We start from the raw sequence: 13,110 nt of genomic DNA, 5'->3' as shown, positions 1-13,110 counted from the left end.
TTTGAAGCTTAAAATATATAAAACGATAATCACATCTGTTGTCCTGTATGGTTGTGAAACATGGTCGCTTCCTCCGAGGGAAGAGCACAGACTGAAAATATTTGAGAATAAAATCCTTAGACGAATATTCGGACCCAAGAGGAACAGGAATGGGGAATGGCGGAAAATGGCGGAAACTTCATAACGAGGAATTTCATAATTTGTACCATTTACCAGATATAATTAGGATTATCAAGTCTACGAGGATTGGGTGAGCAGGTCCTGGAGCCAGAATGGAAGAAAGTATAAACACTTTCGAAGTCTTAACTGGAAGACCAATAGGAAAACGACCATTAGGAAGACCTAGGCCCAGGTGAGAGGACAATATTAAGATGGATCTCGCAGAAATAGGAATAGAAAGTAGAAACTGGATCGAGATGAGTAAGGATAGAAGTCCGTAGAGAGCTTTTGTGTGAACGCGACATTGAACCCCCGGGTTTCATAGGCCATAGAGTTAGTTATATAATAGCAAACAACATAAATTCCATGCACTGTGCAAATCGCGAGTTTCTAGTCTAAGCAATTTGTCTGAGTGTTGATCAGTCAGTCAGGATTTCTTCTTTTATATATTGTTACTGAATAACAGACCACTATAAAGAAATTCTCAGAGATTAAAGTATTGAAAATACACTCAATTATGTTAACTTAGTTTGAGTCAAATATGAACTTGAGTAGTGTAATGTTTACATACTCTCTCTACATATATGTATATATATTTAAAAATATACTTGATTAACAGTAACAATATAGGCTACCATTTGATTCGTTGGATTCGATATTAGCACAAGATCCTGCAAAAATACGAATGGCAGCTAACTGTCCCACCGATTTTTTTTCGATCTTTAATCTTGTAGACATGAGTAATACAGTAAATACGTTCTAACGGACATCGAAGCAACGTACTTCCGATTTAACAGATCCAATTTGATTAAGGTAGAAAATTTAGTTGGCAGGAAGAAAAACGTTTATGGCAAAAACTTTCATTTTTTTTAAAGACGTGGCGATAGATACGATTTTATTGTGCTGCCAAAATGTCTTGATCCATGGCAAAAATGCGAACTAAAGCTCACACCCACGCGTTGAGCCAATAAGGGTCCAGCTGTTGCTAAGCAAGAGAAAAAACAAGTGGGATTCCTTCAGCCGATAACACCGCTTGCAACGGAAGACTAGGGATCAAGTCAAAGTGGTATGTCTTTAATATGATATTGCACCTGAATATAAAGTGAGCTCCGACTTGGGGCTTTTCTAACCCTTCTAATACGCAGTTGTAAGATTTTTTTAATACTAATTTGATATGTAGTCTATAGTCTATTTGTTTTGGTTTGCATTATACAGCACATTTTCAGTATATTGTAAAAATGAAATGAACATTTTTTAGTTTAACGTCCCACGCTATGCACTTTAGGCTAAGGTAGATTATGTTAATACTATAGACGGTACATAAGACAATTCGCGATTTAACGGACTTCCGACTTCCACAAAAATCTCTTTCGCCCCAACTACTCAGTAAATAGGGGGTTTCCTGTACTTTTGTTTTCCTTTGTACTTCTCATTAAAAGGACTGATACAATCAGAGGTGCACCCACAGGAGTCCACCGGCCCCGGGTCCTACCCCCTTCCCCCCAAAAAATTCCTAACTTAATACGTTTGAACACCTTATCAATAAAATTATACTTGTTTAACATGGAAATGATTGATCTTACATTTCATCTGTACTCTTTCTGTTATAAAAACAATCTAGTTCTATCTTCTATTCTTTCTGAAAATACGAATGAAAATATTTTACAATTACATATAGTCTTTTCGGTTGCAGAATAAAACCCGTTCAATACTACATAGACGTAGTGGCTTGTAGTATTAGACAACCCCATTCCCCGAAAAAAAAAAAAAAAAACTTGGAAAAATTAAATGAAATCTAAGTTTTACGTTCCACGATTATGATGAGAAATGAATGAAAGGGTAGAATGATGAAAGTGGGAGGAAACGGGAGAACCCAGAGAAAACCGACGCAGAAGGTGTTTATCCACTACAAAGCTCACTTGGCGTGAGCTGGGACCGAACTAAGGACCCCATACACTAGACGTGAACGTTCTACCATTGAACCAGCGCGGAACCTCAAAACTTAGCCCCCTCCCGACAAAAATTTCTGGGTGTGCGACTGGATACAACAGATAATTGCTGTATTGTGTTGGGACTTTCCAGTGATATCGACAGAACTAAAAGATCCATGCATTTATATGTATATATGAGAGAGTTTTGCAATTAGAACTTGCATAAGGAGATAAAAGAAAGAAGGAAAGAAAGGAAGAAGGAAGATAAAGAAGAAGACAAATGAAATTAGATTTGCTTGTGTTCTGTTTGAGGAAGACACCTCCGCACAACCTTGTGTGAAAAATAGATTTAAGACATAAAGAAACAAAAAGAAAAAAAACTATTTAACCTTTGTCTTCACTAAAGCGTGAAACTAAACACCGTTTCAATAGAATGCATAATATTATTATACACTCTAAATGAACACTAACACCTACGCGTGGTAAATTGCTTTTTACTTCACACTTATACAAACCTATCAATCTATCTATACATTCATCTTTTAAGTATTGGTGTTTCCGAAGATGGAGATTAAAAAAAGAAACATTAAAGAAGCAATTGACAAGTGAAAAATTTATCATATACAAGCCACAGACTGAATAACACACCCATATGTTATAATGTTTCGTAGGCTGGGAATATGTGGGATAAGGATATACAAATGTGAATATTGACTTTATACAACGTTAGACTTTCGGAAAGTTGAGTTGTGTGGTATTGGTATGACCTAATTTTCTGTCTTATCTTTTCATCAATTCTGATTTTTTTCTCTCTTTTTTTTTGTTTTCAAGCAATTTGTTAGTAATATTTATTACACAATACAAAGATTAATACAAAGTACTTAAATCTAATTAGGTGTGGTTTTATTAGTGTGGGATTAGGTCAAACCAAAAGTCAATTATATGTTAGGGAGTCTAGCTATCAGTTGATAATTAAAGAAAGTTCGTTGAGGTGATAGAGTGATAAATCACCTGCCTAATTCTTTCAACAGCTATTACTACTTTCAAAATTTATCTGTTTTTCTTCTTCTGTTTCTTGGCATGTCATAAATTTTCCTCAATATCTGGAGAAATAATATAATTGAAGTGAGCGTTGTGAGCTGCCATTAATCGATTCGATCAGAATTTGTGGTATTTGTTCCACGACAACTCTCGTAAAATTGATCCGATTTGAGTGAAATTCAGTGTGTACCTTCCTTCAACTTTCCAAGGTTGCAAATCTACGAAAAATAAGAGGGTAAATCTGAGTCAAACTCATCCCATGTTGCAAGTTTGAACATGCACACACGAGCAGGGCCGGCCCTAGGCAATTTGCTACCCTGTCCAATGACCTCATTTGCCGACCCTTTCTACAGAAAGAACAAATCTTAAAACAACCCCATCATAAACAACGAAAGGGCGGGAAGGACACTCGTACTCAGAAAGGCCTAAACGCTACAAATACAATTTCGTTGTGTCTGTTTTTTTTTCTTTAAATAATAATCTATTATGCTAATGAAAGATAAAGGATTTTCAATCTTGAAGATCGTATCTTGAAGAGGATTTTCAATCATTCTTACTGGTTGATGTTGAAGAAAGAAAACCAACAATGAGACATTGAATCTACACCCACCTCCCTTTAAAATAAAACGTTTTTTCGTGAAAAATACTCCGAGTTTTAAAACCCTATGTATACTTTCTTCGAGATTAGGAAATTAATCGTCAAGTTTGATTTGACTTTATATTTAGTTTAGCGTCCATAGGAACTATTTAAAATTATTTTTTGAACATAGCTAGCACCTGGGTTGACTTAGCTTTTTATCATTACGCATTGATTAAAATGCGTATTGTAAGGGAGAGAGAGGGCTTATAATTTTCGCAAAGAATACCGACTGCACTGCTTGAAATGAATTTTTGAATATAGCACTTGAATCTAGCTGGGTCTTATTTCGATTTTTATTCGATTCATATACTCATCCTAACGAAGGTTGAGGGAGGGAAAAAAAGCGTTCAAATATACCTTTCAAACATTTCCTATAAACCTGTTCCTCCCGTGAGAAGACAAAGGATTTTAGTTAGTATTCTTATAATGTTGATAAATATGTTCTTACCATTCTTCGCAATAGATCTTCATCGTTGATGAGTGTGACGTCAGCAGAATCCCCTGGAAGGGCTTGCTGTTGCTGGGGTTGAATGTCAGTCGCCATTTTGTTTTATGCCCAGGCCCCAAGTCTCCACCTGTAACAAAAGGAAAAAAAAATGAAACGTAAGACATTGTGCCTAGATAACTACTTTTATAATCAGCAATTGGCGGTGATTCTAAATCTATAAAATTGTAACTTTAAAAATTTTCCGTATTACTGTTTCATTGAACTATATAATGCATTTTTTTTTGTCCGCTTTCAGAGTACACACACACACACACACACACAAAAAAAAAAAAATCTGATTACTTTCAGGTGATCATAAGAGCAAAAATATATTCGCTTTAATGGCGAAAAATAGAATTCGAAATGTCAGCGAATTCACATACTTCGTAATACCGCGTACACCACACGGGAATATTTTGTATCTTCGTCTACCAAGCCTTATGTGAAAGAACGTAATAATACACATAGGTTCCTGTTTGCATACATTTATCACGAACATATACACCGTACAGTGCACTCCCATTTAATTTTATCCTGTATGTCTATGCAACCGTTCAGATACATAAGTTTAACACAGTAGCATAGCTCCCAGCATAAGCTTTCATTATTGTAATACAAGGACGTCTCAGTGTTTGCAGCGCTCCTAATAGTTCACAGTACAGATGCATCATTATCATATAGGTATTCTGGTATTATTGGCAGGTCACTTGCTGCAACTGAGAAGCTTCCATGCTCCACTGTTTTCCGTACGATTTTTCTGTTTGGATATCGTCCACCAATTGTAATATTCTTCGCCCTTGAACTCTCTTTCCCTGCCACCATACTCTCTAGCACGTCCGTCATAATACAATTCCTTCTTAGGTAATGTCCCAACCAGTTTCTCTTCCTATTCCCAATAGTATCTAAAACTATGCATTCGAAAATTTAAAAAAAAAAAAAAAAACTTTTTAAAATCTAAATTTTCTCCGTTATTTCTTTCTTTGCCTGGTAAATTTTGGCCTCTCTCTCTCTCTGTCTCTCTCTCTTTTTTTTAAAGATCAACTTTAGTGGAGAGATAACAGTACATTGCAACTTGGTTAGGTCATTTTAACACGAAAAACAATTTAATTACTGCATCCTGGAGAGAAACTCCTGAAAAAAAAAATTAAGAAAGGAAAACATCGGCCTTGTACTTCGACAGAAAAAGGGCAATTCGGTGAATACACTTCAGTTCTATATCAGGTTAACTTTCAACGGCAAAAGTGTTTTACTAATATAATAATAATAATAATAATAATAATAATAATAATAATAATAATAATATTATTATTATTATTATTATTATTATTGTTACTCGAATTTAAACCACCTCAATATATATATATATATATATATATATATATATATATATATATATATATATATATATACAAAGTGTAGTTAGAATGAAATTTTAATTTATTCACAAATTTTAGATGACAATATTGTTCCATGAAATCTATTACTTTTCACAACAGTTATTGGTAACACTATAATAATATTATTATTATTATTATTATTATTATTATTATTATTATTATTATTATTATTATTATTATTATTATTATAGTGTTACCAATAACTGTTGTGAAAAGTAATAGATTTCATGGAACAATATTGTCATCTAAAATTTGTGAATAAATTAAAATTTCATTCTAACTACACTTTGTATATATATATATATATATATATATATATATATATATATATATATATATATATATATATATATATATATATATATATATATTGAGGTGGTTTAAATTCGAGTAACAATGCATTTATTTCCATTTAGTGTACGTTATATAACCACCATATCCCAAATGTCGTTTTCTTTGGCTAACCATCTTATCAAATTCCTGAAAGTTATATATTTTTGACATATATATTATGTGCTTCTCTGGTTGCCTAAATGCAATCTGTCAGACAAGAAACATGTACAGTACCATAAACCAAGAGACAGATACAAGACTTTAGTATAAAGTTTTTCCAGTTTCCAATTCGTACTTCAAAAATTTTGATACGACACAGTATATAATTTCCAGGAATTTGATAGAAGATGGTTAGGCAACCAAAACGACATTTGGGATATGGTGGTTGTAAAACGTACACTTGCTGGTAACAAATGCAATGTCAACTTTAAAACCAATCAAGACAGCGAAGCTCGAACTGAATATTGTACTAGTCAATAGTACTGGATGTTGTAAACGCACTTTCTTAATTGAACGTGGAACAAAAATTATACTTGACTAACAAAGTCATTTTTAAAAAGCGACAATTTCCGTTATCCCTAAAAACGACGACGGATTTATGAAAAAACAAAAAGGCATCCGTCCCTGCCAAAGAAAGAATTTTCTTTTCCATCTGTAGTGTACAGACACACTAATAGGTCTGTCTACCTGCGATGCCTGTCTGGCTGACGCCAATAGATGACTCTAACATGTAGAGATTTTGCACATTTAATTGCAGCTTAAAAATAAGATTGTTTCAATTTATTTTAAAATAGGACAAAGTACAATTTTAAGCTATAATTTTCAATGAGCCGGACTTCAGATATCAAATAAAAATAATGTTATGTGGGCTTTTTGGCTTTAAATGTGAGATAGAAGCTAGCAAACATTGTTAACATGTTTTCAATTCACAAAGCTTGCTATTTAATTTGCATGTTGACAAACTGACATTGATTTTGCTAGTGTTGTTTATGTAACTTTCGCTTCTGCAAGATGTTAAATCAAAAACAAAAGAAAACAGATCAAGTTCTCTTTCTTTTTTAGCATTAAAATATCAACCTCCATTCGCTGAAACTTGACTTCTGCATATATGTTTATCATTCCTTATATGGATTAAAAAAAAAAAAGTTAACCATCACGCAGAGCTCACGTTTTCTGCTTTGGGAGGAGAAAAATGTTACCTCATTTGTGTGTAAATTAGCGAGTAACCGCCTATGCAGACATTTCGCATTTACACGCTGCACATTACTTGGTTGTCAAATCTGTTTTCTATATATGTCTGTGTTTGTTTTTGAGTATGTAATTCTAATCTTCCATCTGTGACACATATCGTGACGAATTGTTAATTATTTTAATATGTTATCACACACGATTCTAAAACCAAATCTTTATGTATGCAAATTAACATGATGGACAGATTGTTTATATGCATTACAAGATTGTTAGTTTTTTCAAGTCAGGGGTTATAAACAAACTGTCAACAATTTAGAATTTGAAAATCATGAAACATTTAATAATTAGTTACAACAAATTTTGAGACAGACCGTACCGTCAACTAGGGATGGCCTTTTTCGAAAAATCTGTTTTTCGATTTTCGGAAATTTAATTTTTCGAAAACTTTTCCGTTTTTTAAAATCATTTTTTTGTTTGTCGCAAAAATTTTCGTTTTGTTTTCGAAAATTTTTTTGCTTTCTGTTTTTCGAAAAAAATCGTTTTCCGTTTTTTCGAAAATTAGTAGTTTTTCGTTTTTCGAAAAAAACATTTGTTTTCCGTTTTTCCAAAAAAAAAATTGTTTTTTGTTTTTCGAAAAATTATCTTGCTTTTTGTGTTCTTTGAGAAAGTTTTCATTTTCCATTTTTTCGAAAAAATTTTAGATTTTCGTTTTTCGAAAAAAGATTGTTTTCCGTTTTTCGAAAAAAATTCACTTTTGTTTTTCGAAAAATTCATTTTTTGTAAAGGTATTTTTCAAAAACATGTATACATACTTACCGTCAACGTCTCCGGTACCATCACCAATGCTCAGTACTAGAGTCAACTCTTACTACTTTAGAGAAACTTTAAGTATTACACTATTATAATTTATAGAGCGAGTAATAAAAATCAGTGTCGGGATGCTATGGGCGTTCAATAAATTGCAGAAAAGGTCAGTCAGAAAAGGTTGGGAACCATCTTCTTTAAACTGCATTTGGAAATTGAGTACATGATAAAGGGGGATATCTTTCTTCGAATCTCTCTAAGAAAACTTTTCGTTTCTTTACTTACAAAATTCATTGTCGACGGCACATTGGAAGAAACGAAGCACTGATGCAATTCATTCATTATCCAACGTGTTTTGTTTGTTTGTTTTTGTAGTACCCGTTAAATCTGCGTAAGAAAATTTGAATGGGAATAATAGAAAATAAAAGAAAGCATAAAACAAAGAACTGAGAAAGAAAAGCTTACAAGGTAAGTACTGCAGGTAAGGAAATACACTGATTTTTTTTTTTTTAGCGTTTCTCCGTTAATTTTTTCTGGCAACCTTTTAATATATCTATAATTAAGATACTACTATTCAACTGGATAAAGCTTCGGAGCCACGGTGGCTCAGTGGAACAATGTTCACCTCTGGTGTATGGGGTCCCTGGTTGGATCCCCGCTCGCGCCAAGTGAACTTTGTGGTGGACCAATACCGTGTGCGTGGGCTTTCTCAGGGTTCTTTCATTTCCTTTCACTTTCTTCATTCCACCATTTCATTCATTTCTCATCATCACCGTCTCCTTTAACCTAGCCGTCATAAACGTGGGACTTAAAACTCAAAGTTTTCATTTTTGGACAAAGCTTTAATTGATGGTAAACTTTCCAACTACTTTCATTTGTACTGAATGTATAGAAACGTACAGAAATTAAAACAAGGGCAAATCATGGTATAAGTTTGCAAAAGGAAACTGGTGAATTGCAACGATAAGATAGAAGATTCGGGGACACAATATTTATAGTGAGCAAAAGATAAAATATAAGTATTGTCCCCGAGAAAGGAAGTCAGATAATCCAGGTTATACAGGCCACAATCTATATTTTTTCTACACTAATATTATTTTATGGGCTGTATCATAGGTGTGTCACAGATGAAGCTAAAAGATCCCCTGCTTACGCAGTACATTTTTGGAACTGTAAAAAAATTCCTTGCAGCCTAACAGCTAGAAACCAGTTATAAATATTGTTCAACGTGGATAGATCACCAATTACCTGGTTTTCATTTTTTTTCCTTTTCATTTTTTTTTTTTTTTTTGGTCCAATATGAAGGTGAACACAAGTCGTTTGTGGGAAGAACAACATACCATAAACAGCCTTTCGCCACTATAAACAACAGAAGTTACTCAAAAGAAAGGGCTTCGATATGGTCACAAGAGGAGGAGAGAACTGTGTAGTAATGGCCATTCGAACATGCATCTGTGGGGCTGATGTGTCTTAAGCACAATATTATTATATTAAGTGATTCAGTATATGCATTTCTGTTTCGAAAAAAAAAAATGTTTTAAGGTGATTGCAAAATATTTAGTTACGTTATTATGACACGGTAAATATAGGTTTTCCTTCTACACTGACGAGATAGAGACGTTAGCGAAATAGGTGGTCTTTCTCTCTGTTATGGTTATACACACAATAGTTTCCAAGAATTTACTATGAGGTTACAAAATAAATTTTCTTCGAATTATAGTTTACGCACTTTAAAACAACAAGCACGTAAGACTTCTTTTTCTTCATTTTCTTTTCTTTAAAAAAAAGTGCTGTTGTAATGATGTATTTGCAATTCGGTAAATTTGAAACCATTGTCCACTAATCATTCAAAAAATGAAATGAAATCTTTAAGTTTTATGTCCCACGGTTATGCCGGCTAGACTAAAGGAGACGGTGATGATGAGCTAAAAAATGAAATGGTGGAATGAGGAAAGTGGGAGGAAACGGGAGAACACCAAGAAAACCCACGCACACGGTGTTTGTCTACAACAAAGTTCACTTGTCGCGAGCTGGGATCGAATCGAGGAACCAGAGGTGATCTCTCTACCACTGAGCCACCGCGGCCCCACTGACCATTCAGTTAAATCTTTGAGGCAGAAATGTTTTCCATGTATGTATAAACTAGACGTGATCAGTTTACAAGTAGAATGGATTCAAACTTCACTGTAGTCAATGGGACTCGTGCAGATGTGCACACAGGCAAGTTTTAGGGGATCATTAGAATATCTGGGGGGAAATGTTTCGTTGACAGTGGTATAATGACAAATTATGGAGAAAAATGTAAATTTGGGGAGAAAATGGTAAATCTGGAGAAGAATCGAATTTGGGGCGAATAAAGTAAGTTGAACTGAAGAACAGTAAATCCAGAGGAGGAAAACAGAAAATTTGGGGCTTAGAATGGTAAATTTTGGGGGTCAGAACGATAAACTTCTGTGTTAGAATGGTAAATTTTGGGAGAGAAGGGTAAACTTAGGGGAGAATGAAAAAATGGAGGGAAATCATAAATTTTGGGGAAGAATGGAAAATTTAAAGAGGAAAACAATCAATTTGCGGCTCAGAATGGTACATTTGAGGGTCAAAACAGTCAAGTTTGGGGTTATAATGCTAAATTTGATTGTCAAAATGGTAAATTTGGGGTGTCAGAAAACGGTAAATTCCGGTGTTAACATGGTAAATTTTGTTGAGAAAGGTAAATTTCTGGGTTAGAATGACAAATTTGGGACAAAAATTCAAATTGGGGAACCGTAAATTTGGGGGTAGAATGGTAAATTGGGGGAGAAAGATAAATTTGAGGAAAGGAGAATAGAAAATCTGAGGGAAAGTCATTAAGTTCAAGGAAGAATGGTAAATTTGGGAAAGGAAAATCTGAGAGAAATCGTAGATTAAGGGTAGAATGGTAAATTGAGGGTTGGGGAAAGGAGAACAGAAAATCCGGGGAAGATCGTTAACTTAAGGGAATAATGGTAAGTTTAGAAAAAGTAAATTGGAAGAAATCGCAAATTTGGAGGTAAAATGGTAAATTGGAATAGAAAGATATATATGAGGAAAGGGGAATAGAAAATCTGGGAGAAACTCGTTAAATCAGGGGAAGAATGGTAAATTTGGGAAAGGTAAATTGGAGAGAAATCGTAAGTTTGGAGGTAGAATGGTAAATTGGGAGAAATCGTAAATATAGGGATAAACTGGTAAATTGGGAGAAATCGTAAATTTAGGAATAGACTGGTAAATTGAGAGGAGAAAGATAAACTTGGGAAAGGGAGAATTAAAAAAGGGGGGAAATCATAAAATTGGGAGAAATGGTAAATTTAGAAGAGAATAGTAAATTGGGGAGAATGGAAAATCTGGCTGATATCGCAAATTCGAGGAGGAAGAATGGTAAATTTGGAGAATGTCTTTGAGGGAATGGGCACCACTGAGGTCGTGCTCACTATAATTGTCAATGAGATTTACACTAACGCAGGCTTGCTATCCTCAAAGAGTCTTGCGCTTTATCAGTTTCCCGCTCGCTAACCTCATTGGACTCACACTTGTTAAGCGATTGTTCATGCTATCCTCAATAAGGCCAGTGGCGTATTTAGGAGGGGGCTTAAGCCCTCCCCCGAAATCTTACTTACTATAGTAAAGTATATGAAATATCTTGCAGATTTTTGACATTTTCAGGCAAAGCTCCCCCCCCCCAAAAGTTAGCAAAGCCCTCCCCAAAACAAAATCGTAAATACGCCACTGGGAATGGTGCTCAATCACTGAACTCGAGCCTAATTAAACCCAAGAGCCGACTGCGACTTTCGATACCTCTGATCTAGGCAGGTGACTGATTACATATCTCAATTTGAGTGAGACGATTTTAAATTGAGGCACTTGTCCTGAAGTGTCTCGTTCTTATTGGAAGTTTGAGAGTTGTTCTAGCACTAGTAGAAACTAGTAATGAAGTTTTATACAGTGTGCTACGAATAGAAAGATTAAAAACGAAATCAACTCTTAATATTGCGTCTCACGATTATACAATTTAGGCTAAATAACAGGATGATTAATAAAAGAGAATAATTACTGAAAAATGGTGGGATGCTAATGTTGAAAGGAATGGAATAAAGTCCACGGTCATGATGTTATCCATCAGAATTGATGACCATGAATCGTCTTTCAAATACGCCACTCGAATAGAGGTGAATACGCCACAATCGAACCATCATTTTCTCCTAGTACAGAATTCCATATTCGAGTAGCCGGGGACGAGGGTGTGGTTATGCAGTCCAGCTCTCTAAGAGATGAGATAGTGTGGTGAGGATTGGTCTTGTATGATGGTCTGTGCATCCGCCAGATGCATCAGATTTAAGCTCGAGAGGCCTTGTCTTGTCCTTTGAACAAAACAAAATATCATGCTTCATATTCGAGTAAATTTAAGAGCACAAGGTTACAATACTGAAGGAACAGAATATAGTAGGGAAAAGAAAAGGATCATATTAATGTAATTGAAAGGAAGAAAAGAAAATGGTTAGGTCATTGTTTGCAAAGAAATTGTATTCAAAGTGATGGGATAGTTGATATAGAGGAAGGAAAAACAAGGAGGTAAAGAAAATACAATTGATTATAGTAATAAGACGAGAAACTCACACGTCAAAAACAAGAAGAATAGCTAAGAACTATAGTGAATTGAAAGTTCTCAATTTACCAGAACAAGAACGTGCCAGGGAAGACAGACTACAACGGAGGATGATAAAAGTGATGTTAAACTCCCTTGTCAGCACAGAGCTATGGCTTACATTTGACTGAGTGAAGTGTGGCCAGCGCATATGCTCTCAAAGTCATTATTTGTTGTTTTCTAGATAGGAATTCATAGTATAGTTAAATCTTAATTGAGGTAGCTCTCCAACTATCTCACGATGCTGCTTAAGCACTAAAAATTCTCTAGTTCTATCTACTACAATTTAAGCCGAGACTAAGAACATACGCACACTAGCTAAGGTCGCCTGCGACATTAGAGTTGAGACTGTCTCATCCCAAAAAGGTGTCGCGAGAATGATGTCCCGTCTCTTTCCGTCTCGTGAGTAACTCTAACACTAACCATCCTGCTGTGCGGGAGATTATTATTATTATTATTATTATTAT

At 34.6% G+C, this 13,110-nt stretch overlaps 1 protein-coding gene across 5 annotated transcripts in view; it reads right to left on the bottom strand.

The window, feature by feature from the left end:
- Positions 1-13,110, bottom strand: part of LOC145694679 (uncharacterized) — a 368,626-nt gene that overhangs the window by 268,645 nt on the left and 86,871 nt on the right. For all 5 annotated transcript variants that reach the window (XM_081771180.1, XM_081771178.1, XM_081771179.1 and 2 more), the window contains exon 2: positions 4,220-4,346. In XM_081771180.1, coding sequence (XP_081627306.1) covers positions 4,220-4,315 — 96 coding nt within the window. In that variant the 5' untranslated portion in view covers positions 4,316-4,346. The remainder of the gene's footprint in view (positions 1-4,219; positions 4,347-13,110) is intronic.

Source organism: Thermobia domestica, chromosome 9 (genome assembly GCF_964235325.1).
Source record: "Thermobia domestica chromosome 9, izTheDome1.hap1.1, whole genome shotgun sequence".
NCBI classification, from domain to species: domain Eukaryota; kingdom Metazoa; phylum Arthropoda; class Insecta; order Zygentoma; family Lepismatidae; genus Thermobia; species Thermobia domestica.
The sequence above is the reverse complement of the archived record's forward strand: the minus strand, read 5'-3'. Positions and strand labels throughout refer to the sequence as shown.